The sequence below is a fragment of the Ambystoma mexicanum genome, chromosome 10, assembly GCF_040938575.1.
Source record: "Ambystoma mexicanum isolate Mex_15411 chromosome 10, UKY_AmexF1_1, whole genome shotgun sequence".
NCBI classification, from domain to species: Eukaryota; Metazoa; Chordata; class Amphibia; order Caudata; family Ambystomatidae; genus Ambystoma; species Ambystoma mexicanum.
The window spans coordinates 1,484,150,745-1,484,163,551 of NC_090932.1; the positions used below are offsets into that span (position 1 = coordinate 1,484,150,745).

Here is a 12,807-nt window from a genome sequence, read left to right on the forward strand (position 1 = left end):
CACCTCAGCCTGCTGATCAGAAGTCAGGTGAGGGGCCACTCGGACACCCTCAAAGGAGCTATCTGAAGGACCGCTTTGGAACAGGTCGGGGAGAGGTTCAGACTCCTCTTCCTCAACATCTGAAGCCAGTAGCAGTGCTGCGATTTCGACTCTTGGGATGAAAGCCTTCAGCCTATTTACGTGAAACACTTTTGGAGCCTGTCCAGGCCTTCAAGGTCCACCAAATAGTTAACCTCACCCAGGGGCTCCACCACTGTGTAAGGGCCTGACCATTTGTCCTGTAAAGCCCGAGGCCTTATGGGATTCATGATCAGGACTTGCTGACCAGGTGTAAAGTTGATGAGGGAAGCTTTCTGGTCGTACCAATGTTTCACCAGCGCTTGTCCTGCCTTCAATTTATCACTAGCCAAGCCCATCAGAAGTACCATCCGTTTTCTGAGCCCTAGCACATAATCAACTACGTTGGTAGTAACAGGGGGAGTGGGCATCTCCCATCCCTCTTCGACGATGGCTAAGGGTCCCCGTACGGGATGACCGAACAGAAGTTCGAAGGGGCTGAAGCCAACACCCTCCTGTGGTACCTCTCGGTAGGCAAACAGTAAGCATGGTAAAAGAAGATCCCATTTTCTTCTCTGAGGTTCCTCCAGAGCCCCAATCATGCTTTTTAACGTTCTGTTGAAACGTTCCACCAGACCCTTGGTCTGGGGGTGGTATGCAGAAGAGAACTTGTAGGTGACCCCACATTCTTTCCACATAGCCTGCATATACTTCGACATAAAGTTGCTGCCACGATCCGACACAACTTCTTTAGGGAAGCCAACCCTAGTAAATATGCCAAGTAAATCTTTTGCAACTGACTTGGCAGTTACAGTTTTCAATGGGATGGCCTCAGGATATCTGGTTGCATGGTCGACCAGCACCAGGATAAACCTATTGCCTGAGGATGTTTGCGGGTCAAGGGGACCAACGATGTCGATCCCTACCCTTTCAAATGGTACCCCCACAACTGGGAGCGGTACCAACGGAGCTTGGATTGTCGCGCCAACCTTACCAGACAACTGGCAGGAGGCACAACTCCTGCAGTGACTTTCTACTTGCACCCCCATCTTGGGCCAGTAGAAGTGCATGGATAACCTTTGCTTGGTCCTCTTCATACCAAGGTGACCAGCAAGGGGAACTTCATGCGCCAACTGCAGGAGGAAGGGCCTAACAGCAAGGGGAACCACCAACCTCCTATGGTCTCCTTCTGTAGACTCTGTGGGCTCACTATACAGGAGTCCACCTTCCCAATAAATCCTATGCGTCCCAGGAGGTTCACCCTCAAGCTGGGAGCAGGCCTGTCTCCTTAGGCCTTCCAGAGATGGGCACTCACGTTGGCCTTTACTGAATTCGTCCCTATCAGGACCTCCTTCAACTAACAAGTCTTTTAGTTCAGGATGATCGTTGGGGTCAAATACTTCAGGCATCGCCACCTCCTCGTCAGGCCCGGGCGATTGACCAACTTCCTCCACCGCAGTGGTAGGCGAGCTCGGGGGAATATTCTCTTTCCCTCGTCTTGACTTGTCGACTCCTTTCGCCTTGGGTTTCCCCTTCGGCTGGGGCGGCGTATTGGTCTTGGCCAATGCTGCCCGTGCTTGAGACCGTGTGTAGGGTCTTTCGGCAGTGTCTCCTACAAGCCCTAAAGCTCTGAGATCATTACCTAACAAGACCTTTCCCGGGACGTTTCTCTGAATGCTCACTGGAATCCTGACTGCTGTACCATTTAAAGTAAGATTTACAGGTATTACTGGGAACATACGGAGTGGGCCGTCAGCCAACTTAGTGGGCATCAGAGTAGCTCTGGCAACTTCCTCTGAGTCTACCAAGGTAGAATCCACTACAGTGCGACTGCACCCACTATCCCTAAGAGCTGGAGTATCTACTCCATTGATCAGCACACTGTCTTTAAAGTAGTGCTTGGTATTATCCGGAATCCTAGCATAAGCCTCTGCGACTTTAGGCTCCCAGGAACCCAGGGAAACTAAAACTACCTCAGCCTCTATCCCGCTGGAAAATGAGTCTGAGGAGAAGGATGCTCCTGTAATCTCTTCTTCCTCGTAGGAGGAGAAGGCCAGATTAGCGGAGTGGACCCCCAAAGGTCTAACCTTACACCGGGGATCCCCCTTCAAGTGGTCAGTTGCTCCACAAGCAAAACAAGATCCATTGGGTCTGTTTACATAGGGAGGCTTATTGTAACCAAAGTTCTGTTTCGTAGGCTGACCTCCACTACCCTGTGAGTTCTCTTGTGTCTTACCCTTACTTTTCTTTTTGTGGCCCTTATGAGAAGAAGATTTAGCAGATTCTCCACCCTCCATATCTTTGGACTTTTTCCCTTCCTCCTGCTTACCAGGATGAGTTTTGTCCTTATGGGACACTCGATGTGACACCCATAAGTCTGCTGCAATGGCCAGCTTCTTAGGATCTATCTCCTTCGAATCGGCCAAATGCTGCTTAAGCTCCGGTGAAGAAGATGCAAAAATGTGTTCCAGCATGACAAGATTTATTATGCCTTCGAAGGTAGAAACCTTATAACCTTCGACCCAGCCAGTTAAGTTTTTCAAGGACTCAGTGACATAAGATACCCAAGTACCACCTTCCTTTTTCTTATACTCTCTGAAACGTTTCAAATATTGGGCCGGAGTCTTCCCAAACTTTAAAATGAGAGTTTGCTTTAACATTGCGAAATCAGCTCGCTCAGCCTTCGACATTTCCATAATGGCACTACAGCCAGAATGAGGCAGTCTGCTGAGTAACCAGGCAATCTTATCAGCATTGTCAACTTGTTGAACTTCGCATGCATACTCAAACGCATTCAGCCAGTCCATAATGTCATTCCTTTCTTCATACACACTGAGCAGATCTTTCGGAAACCGTGGATGAGAGGAAGCCCCAGACCCATATCCAGGACCCTTGGACCCATTTGCAAACTGAAGCTTGGCCAGTTCCAACTGGTGATCCCTGTCTTTTTGTTTTTCTGCCTGCTCGATTTTTAGTTTGGCTATGCTGTATTCAAGCTCCTGCTGCCTAAACCGCAGCTCTTGCTTCTTGAATTCAAGCATAGCCTCCCCATCAGCACTGGCAGAGGAAACATTAGACATCTCGTCCTCCCTGTCCTCGTGGTCGCGATGGATCAGTGCGGCAGCAGAACCGTCGGTTCTACCAGTGAGAGCAGCCCCACCACCTTCCGCACTGTCCTCAGAAGTTATAGCGTCAAGCTGCGCTTCTTGCCACGCCACGATTCTTTGGATCATTTCCAATTTCGTGCCTTGAGAGGAAACACCTCTCTCCGCACACATCTTTTTCAATGTTTCTGATTTGGAAGCATTGAAAGTTAACAAGGTATTTGTTTCCATACTGTTAGATAGGACTATGGCCTTTTTAAAGTTATACTACAACAATTCACTACGTGTCCTGGTTGGAATAACCTGAAATGCCTTAGTTCGTGCGCAACACTGGATACCTTCAGTCGTATCCCACCGCTGTACACCAATTTGTTAAGACGGATTTCTGAACTCTGTCCTGGTGGCGCAGAAGTTCAGAAGGCCAACCTAATTACTTGGAATCGGGTAACCTCTGGACGAGCCAGACCAATCAAGGTAGCGATCGCGGCGGTCAAGACTAGGTCTCGAGGGGTGAGGGTGACTGAAAGCCCGCAATGAGCACACAAAGCAAGATCACTTACAAACTACTCCAAACAGTTGTTATACTAAAAATATATACACATTTATTTCAAGGCCTTTAAAACAATGACCGTAGCGAGAAAATCACAATATAACGATAGTAAACCAACACATACCATATCAACACAATATATATACAAATACGACAGTCTCAAGCGTTAGATGCACGAAATGTGTAGTCCACCTAAAAGGGAGGGAAAACAGGCAGTGCGAAATAATGCTTAGACCCAGTTCACCTTCAGATGCACCTAACTAGATGGAAGTCCGAGCCCTGCGAAGAGTGGAGCTTTGTGCTCAAAACTACCTGCACGCGCTGGTGCCAACGGGCAAAAGGAGAAGCTCTTTGAGGGAAATCAGGCAGTTCAGTTTAGTGCACAAAAGAAGAACAACAAGTTCCGCGACTCAAGCGCAGCCTCCACAGTGGGCAGAGGCAGAGCGCGAGTACGGAAAAGGGTGCTGTTTTACACAGCGGGGAAAAGCAATGGGCTCCTGCAGGAGGGCGACCAGATCCTAGCTATGCTACTCACCGGTCCCCGATGCAAGCAGACCCAGGCTTCTCCGCGTCAGTTTCAGCAGCTGGCAGGTTCAGAAGAGCAGGGAACGCCTCGTCGTCGTGTTGAATAAAAAGACGTCCCAATCGAAGAAACCTGCACAGTTTGTTACCACAGCAGGGCAACGGAGCGGCCGTGTGTATCTGAGCCAAATGTACACTACTCACTTCAGACTTGGGAACGCCAAGTGTACGAAGCGTGTGAGAGTGACAAGGACTCAAAATACTACACAACCTAGCGGCGGTTACAGAGCAAGACTCCCGTGTAAGCTGGTCAGTCAGCTGGATGGCCCAGAGACGCTTCCGAAGGCTTACTGGCAGGAGATGGTGAAGATGCCGAGCATAGCTGTTCCCGCTATTCCAAGGGTCGAAGTACCAGTACAGGCCTTCTGGTTCGATCAAAGGTGAAAAGGGTTTCACAAGACGACAGCAGTGCAGAGGAGAAGTCCTTCAGCGGGTCACCAGCGATTCCTCGGTTCAGCCTCTTGGTTGCAGGATACTTGGCTCCTGTATTCCTTCGTTCGTGAGAACTCAGGAGATCGACATGGTAGTGGTGTTTCCAGCCCCCTCTTATCCACGGTTCCCTTCGCGCCAAAACGGAGGGGACCCAATGGGAGATCCGCTCATCAACACTCACACCATTCGTGGACCAATCACGGACCACGGTGGTCCCAGGCATTCACACCATCCTAGACTCTCTGGCACCCAGGATGTGTATTGGGACCAGACATCCCAGCCCACATCCTGGAGGCACACACAAGACATGTAGAAGCCCGCGAAAGCATCCGTGTTTCGCGGGAAAGTACATGCCCAAATAAGGAAGGCCCCGGGTCGGCTCGACCTGGGGAAGGTGAAGGGAGCAAGACGGTCAGCGGACAGGACAAAGGAGCCTCGTGGTCTGGCCATTTTGGGAGCCAGGCCACCATTTTGGGTTAAGCGCGAGAAACGCGCTTAGAACGCCAAAAGGAGCTCAAAACACAAGAAACGATCGCTGCCACCATTCCCGTCCCTGAATCACTTGCACCGATCAGATACAATCCTAAACGAGTATCTAGGGCCTGTAGAAGGCTAGAGATCCAAGAGAGCTGTAACTTAGCTTACAGTGCCCTCTTGTGTCATGTTGCACGAAAGCTGCAACATGATAAAAGAAACTACGGGAAACAGCGTTCCCCGGTACTGACTGTCTTAAGGGCATGTCAGTTTCCCCGTAAGAAAGGAGCGAAAGCCCAGAGGAGTGCGGCAGAAGGCTGCACTTCTCTGGCAAAGTCAAGAACAAGGTGAAAAACAACAGCAAAAAGTTTAGGGGTTGCCACATGGAAGGAAAATTACCTACAATTACGAAATCTTTCCTAACACTTAGGTTGCAAGGTCTCATCTCCCCTCAATTGCTGAGCTCTTGGAAAGTCCCAAGTGACATCAGGTGACAGGCTCTGTTTTCTTGTCATTTTGTTATTTGTCAATGGTCTGGTCCCTGACCGAGACTTCTGCATTGAGCGCTGCTAGAACAGGTGTGTCAGGACAGTGGATTGATTGGGTTATCAGAGAGGGAAGGGCCCATGCTATGCAGTCTTCTCTATTAGGGACCGCTGTGCTAGGACATAGAAAAGTGGAACCCTTCTGACGCTCAATATGTACCCAAGCTCTGTCCATCTGGCACAGAGTGTTTCGTGCCAAAACTCACAGGTTTTAACCAGAAACACTTGCATTACATGTACTTGTTTGTCCATATTTACTGAGTTTTAGTGATGCCCCAGTCTCCCAGAGTGCAAAATGTTACTGCCTTAAATGCCAGGTTTTGGCATGGGGGATTCTCAATCACAACACAAGACGGTTTGTAGCTATGCTACGCAGGGAGCAGGGCCGCTTGCCCAAGCTTTAAAGCCCTGAGTACATCATAGTCACTTTCAATGGAGATGGCAGTGTGCATCTCATTAAATGCTGCTGCAACTGTGACCCGGAATTCTCCTTGACTTTCTAATTCAGTTTACAACAAAATCATTAACCACATGTTTGATAATGAATCCCTATTTGTACCTGAAGGGCTCTCATTTTTCTAGAGGATCAATGCCAACAACAAAAACCATTACAGCCAAAGCCACACCCTTCTGCAAATACCTGAGAAACGGTTTTAAGTTTGACGTTGAAGTTCTTTTATCTCTATTGATCGCTCGCCAATGTTCAAGGCATTCAATAATCTATGCAATGGAGTACCCCTACCATAAGGCAGAAGCAGGAGGCTGATAGTGAAGCACTAGGATTTGCGACTGGTATATATGAATACCAGAACTGTGTGCTCAGCTTCACTTCCTCTGTTAGTAGTTGGTGCTATGAACTGATCAAGTGCTGAAATAAAGACAATAATTTTAATCTGTTCTGTGGCAGCATTGTTTATTATTGATCTATTTCACGTATCTCAGGGGATAGCATAAGAAAGTATACATGATAATATAACAATATATTCTTCCTGGGAGAAGCATCCTGGAAAACATATATCAGTGGTAGAAAGTATAGCTGAATACAAAAAGAACTTGAGGAAAAGAAGGCTTGGTGCGGCGAACAGGAACATTAAGAAGGCGATATGCTGACTGTCACTTGTGTCTAATCCAACATACTTTAATCCATTTGATAGCGGCCTCTGACAACTTCTTTGATAATTTCTAAAAACATCTAATAATGTACATAAGCACCTGTCCTGACCTCCCCCAGTAAACTGAATAAAGAGAGCGCTAATAAATCTCCTTTAATTAGATGTTTAAGTGATAGCTATTATTGTCAGCAGCCAGCAGGCATTTGAACTTCAGAAATGTAGCATAGTGATATCATTTTATTATCACATTTGAGTGGGGTTGGCACATTTGGCTTTAATAAGGGAACTAAGGACAAGGTTTATACACATTTGGAGGACCTCTCAATTTCACACAATTTTACACAGACACCTAGGTGACTTTTAATATCCTCAAGTGGACTATATTCTGCATAATGCTGATATGATCATGGGTATTCTCCTTTTGAAGCAGTCAATAGGTGACTCATAGTTAGGAAAATGTTGCAGTGTTTATGAGGGCTGTCTTTTGTTTCTCAGAGGTGTAGCTACCTAAGAGGGTGCCACAGGGTGGCTGAGAGGGCCATCTATCTCCCATCACTTGCCACCTAGAGGATGATAATAGTTGTCACAACTAGTGGCTTATACACATTTGGCACTTTGGGATGTCCCAACTAGGGGATAATAATATCTTCAGCAAAGTGTGATGCAACAACTGGAGGAATTTCAGGTTGTTGTGTTTTTATAATAACTTTATAATTTTTAACAATACATTTGTTATTAAAAAAACATTTTTGATTTATATATATATCTCGTGCAATTAAATTCTCCTGTGCTATTAAAGAGGTCAGTGATGCTTTTTTTGACCAATCTTGAAAGAATATAAGCCTCACTGCGATTGGATCCTTTGGCCCCAGTGCACACATACCACACGTTGATGTTATTTAACACATATTTCCCCCACTGAATGCACTATTGGCTGCCATCTGACTAACTGCTCAAAGTCTGTGTTGATGGTAGGCCAACGGCTCTGATGTGTTATTGTGTGCTTCCTTTAGGATCACTGTTGGCAGCTGGCTTCACTGATGGAAGTCTGTGCATAATGGATTCCTTGACCCTGGAAGACGACTCTCCAGAGCCTCTCCAATTTGCCCGCAGGACGGTCACCCACCTCACCTTTTCACATGACTCCCAGTATCTCGCAACAGCAGTGAGTATCTCAAAGCCTCCTTCTAACATGTGTCTGGCGATGCGCCATATCACATGGCCATATATGTGTATATTTCAATCAAAGTGGCTGCGTGGTTTCTGAGCTATTTGGCTGTTGTTTATTTTATGGGGAGGGGGGCTGAGAAAAATCTCTTGAGTTCCCTCCACCCCTAACTCACAGCAGCCACCCACCTAAACCCCACCCCCTATGGTTGGTGGTGTCCCACAGTTAATAATGTCAATTTCCAGCACTGGCTTGTACTTTAAAAGTACACGCTGCTCTAAGTTCTTGGCCACTTTAGTGGGCACGTTGAGTGCGGCTAATGTGGTGCAGGTAGGTGTCTTAAAGAAATACGCTTCATAGAATATTTTGGACAGCATCAACATATATATCCACAAGCTGGGATATTAGCAATTCAAGAATTGTTACAAAATGTGCTCAACATTGCTCTCATATAAATTGGGCTTTTCTCTTGAACACCATCAAGTACCAAATTATAATAATTGATTATGTAACAACAATCAAGTTCATTTATTTGGCCCTGATGAAGATCTCAGAAAGACCGAAACATGTGTAGGCCACGATTTTGGCATATTAACAGTTAAATCTGATTTGACTATTTCTCTGGAAACATGTTCTTATGTTCTAAAATATTTGTCATAGTACCTTAACTCAACAATAAATTGCTCAATAAGGTGAGGATTTCCAAAAAACCTTTAATCAGATAAACTATTATCCGATTAATCATCAAAGACGTGGTGCAATCAATCACCCACCATAGTGTTTTTGACAATGGCCCTCATTCCAAGGTCGGTGGTAACCCCGAAACACTGTTTCCGGTGCCTGACTTCCCGGTGCCACCGGGCCATTACAAGTCCCGGCGGCCCGGGAAGTCAGGCACCGGAAAATGTAAGTCCCCATTCCCATGGAGTCCGATAGGGCTCCATAGGAATGTGGACTCGGAAGCACCGGCACTGTTGCTGACAGTGATTCCATGGCAACTCAGCCTGCTGGGGCCACTGTGCCCAGCAGTGTCAGACCTGTCGGGCACAGCGGCCCTGGCAGGCAGGCTCGTAGTGTGGCAGTACGGAAACAAGGGTGCCGGTAAGCCTACCGGCACCCTTGTTTACATACCACCACTCTAGTAATGAGGCCCAATGTCTTTAAAGAACTCTGCGCCTGCCTTGTTGTCCTTCATATCATTTCCTTTGCTTTGCTCTGCAATTGCTTATGTTGAAAGCAGGCGTTTGTTTAAGGCACTGACCAAGCGTTACCATTTGTAGCCCACCTTCCAAGGAACTCGTGCATGGTGGTGCTTCGTATTCTTACATCCCATTGCCTTAATTCCCCTAATCAGGACATTGTTGCGTAGCAGGTGTCCTAGCATTAAGATTATTATTGTTATTATTATTATTATTATTAAATTCTTCTATAGCGCAACACACCTATAGGCCTCAGTGCGCTCAGACAGACAGACAACAAATAACAAACAAAAGTGTGGTGTAATATAGGGGAAGAGCAAAATTATCATGCATGGAAGACAACAGAGTAGATTTCACCCTAATCCTTAGAATTAAACAGGAGGTTTTTTATATCTCTTTTGATCCCTGATAGGGCTGGAATATCCCTAATATCACAAGAGAGTGAATTCCATTAAATGGGAGCCTGAGTATCAAAGCAAGTTCCGGCAAACTTCTTCAGTTTGAAGCGAGGCACAGTGAAATTCCTTTTTCCATTTGAGCGTAAGGAACGTAGAACATGTGCATTCTGAATTCGTTCTTTCAGATAAGTCGGGGCCTGATTTGATAGACATTTGTATGTGAGAGATAGAATATTATTGGCACCACATGCTAAGATTGACATGGACGGGAGCTAACCAACAAGACCACGCCAAATCGGAATGGATGCCACAAAATCTATCAATTAATAATGCTAAATCTCGTTTTAGGTGGACATCGATTAAACTTGCTGCACTGAATGAAAGCATTATACAACAAAATGATTTTCAGACATCACAGTCCTATGTGGACACTTTGTCTATATACAGAACCTTTTACCTCCCTTCAAACCGATCTCACCAGCATACATTTGATCAACAATTATCACAGAAAAAAAATGAGTACCATAGAGGTTTGAGACAAGCCAAACAGCTTTCATGGCCCGAACGGCTTCAAGTTTGCAAAAGGTTAAAAGTGCAGTACAGATCTTGGATACGTATGTATAAAGGAAAACTATTCCATCAGGACGGAGAGATCTTTCTTTCAGCTATAGCAAGCAAGAACTCTGCTCAAATTTGGCAGATACTCAATCTGAACTCAAATTTGAACAATTTAAAGTCACAACTCAATGGAGTTTCAGAAAATCTATGGGTTTCACACTTTGCTCTATTGTACTCGGATAAAGCCTTTCATACACACAACTATGGATCTCACTCCTCAGGCTCATGGAATTTAGAATGCTCTGAAAACCTAATTGAGGCGCTCATTCTTAAATCGTCTTCCTCCCGCGCGGCAGGCCCAGATGGTATCACCAACTTTATGCTTAAGCAACATCCTCAGATATGGGCGAAAATCCTGAATAACATCTTTCAACGTATATTAAAAACTCGCAGCATTCCCGATTCATGGCGCTCATCGGTCATTGTGCCAAGCTTTAAGAAAGGGGATCGCTGCGTACCAGCAAACTATCGCCCGATTGCACTTTTGGATGCTCCAGGCAAAATCTTTAATCGCTTAGTGCTATCGGCCTTTAACATCTGGACATGTAAACACAAGCATCGTGATAGCAATCAAACTGGATTTGTACGTGGGTTGGGGACGTCAGTAAACCTCATGATTCTCAACACATTGAAAGCTCAAGCTCATCAAACTAAAACATCACTGTTTTTTGCATTTATAGATTTAAATGCTGCATTTGACTCGGTTTCTCGTATAAAACTCTTTAAAAAATTAATGAAAGCTCAGTGCCCTCAAGACATCGTGGACATTATTATTGCTCTTCACACAGGCACTTCTATACGAGTCCGCCTATCTACTGCTGGCCTGTTATCTACAGTCATCAAAACATCAAGAGGATTAAAACAAGGGTGTATTCTGGCATCGGGGCTTTTTAATTTTTTCATTCACGATGTACAAGAAATTTTTCTCAACCTATCCTCTGATTCACCAAAAATGAATGGCTCCGCAATCCAAGCGCTCTGGTATGCTGATGACCTAGTCCTAATATCTAAGACACCGACAGGCCTTCAAAAACTAATTGATGTACTTTCAATGTATTTCGATGACAACGAGCTATCCATGAATATCAAAAAGTCGCAAATTGTAGCCTGCGTTGTGAAACGATCTCAGAGAACAAGGTTTGTGTGGAGGGTAAAAAACATCGTCCTTGACACTGTGTCGAGCTATAAATACCTAGGAACTCAATTTGAAGCCAGCTCGGTGACAACAGAGCATTTTCAATTACTTCAAAGTAAAGTGACAACTGCGATATCACAATCCAAATTGATATTACATAAATACGGTAAATTTTCTGTGGAGTCTGTTCTACATTATTGGCAGCAGAAAGTAATACCAATAATACTTTATGGACTGGAATCATGAGACATTTCAGATGTGAAGGAGCTCGACAAAATTGAAGCCAAATATTGGAGAACCCTTTTTCATCTGCCACAATCTGTACCCATTGCGTGTATCAGATACGAACTTGGTCTCATCTCTCTTAGGGCTAGATATCATTGGCAGCTCTGCGCCTTGCTCAGAAAATGTTTAATGAACATTGAATCTGAGACCATAATTGCTGTTCTGGCAAAACACCTGTTTCAATCACCTCAGAAATTTACAGTGAAATGGACTACTTATGTATACGAAACTACGGCATCAGCAGATGTTGATGTTGAAACCTTGATCCTGAACCCCGACCATGCAAAAAATAAAGTGTATATTCACGATTGGCGGACGAATCGTGAACTCTGCTTGAAATATAACCATTTCGATACGCATTTCTATCCTGATAAGAACATGAGATGTCCAGAAAAATATTTGCTAAAGTCACCATCTCCATACATACGCAGTGCATTTATGCGAATACGACTCAATTTATGGTTGACTAAAGACATCCTGGCTCAGCGTAAGCAAATACCCATGTCGGAGAATTTTTGCCGGTTCTGTCTTGTTGTGTCTCAAAAAGAAACTCTAGAACACCTATTAGTAGATTGCACGGCACTCTACTCAATCAGAAACAATACATTTGGGAAAAATATGTGTGTGGTTGCTTCGGTCCAGTCATCCTTGAGATGGTCTTGTCTTTTAAACTCAGCCAACATGAGTTTATCTATTGCATCAGTAAACTTTTTTAATAAATTGCGCTTAGATACCCCTGAACTTATCTAAAATCGTTATAAAATTAAAACACGTGGAAATAATCACACAAAAATTGTTGAATATGTATATATTATGCACACAGATAATGTAAATTTGTATGTTTTAAAGAATACCAACATCAATTTTATCTAGACTAATGTTAAATTGGAAATGTTTGAAACCTTCTTATAAAAATGTTCTTGTAAAAATCCTATGGTTAAAACAAGAAATAAAAAAAAAATAAAAAAAATAAAAAAAAAAAAATATGGGATATCTGGTGACAGACTGGAAGCCAGTGCAAGGATCTGCTTGTCTGTGTAGTACATGTTCTGTCCTTGTTAGCCCACTTACAACTCTAACGGCTCCATTTTGGGCAGTTTGCAAGGAACTGATATTGCTCTTGACTGTTCCCACCAGAGGACTATTGC

The 12,807-nt window shown here is 44.7% G+C and overlaps 1 protein-coding gene across 1 annotated transcript in view; it reads left to right on the forward strand.

The window, feature by feature from the left end:
* The window catches only part of CFAP251 (cilia and flagella associated protein 251), a 1,318,836-nt gene that overhangs the window by 803,868 nt on the left and 502,161 nt on the right, over nt 1-12,807 (forward strand). Inside the window, exon 13 of the mRNA XM_069619593.1 lies at nt 7,870-8,021. Within this exon, the coding sequence (XP_069475694.1) occupies nt 7,870-8,021 (152 nt within the window). The remainder of the gene's footprint in view (nt 1-7,869; nt 8,022-12,807) is intronic.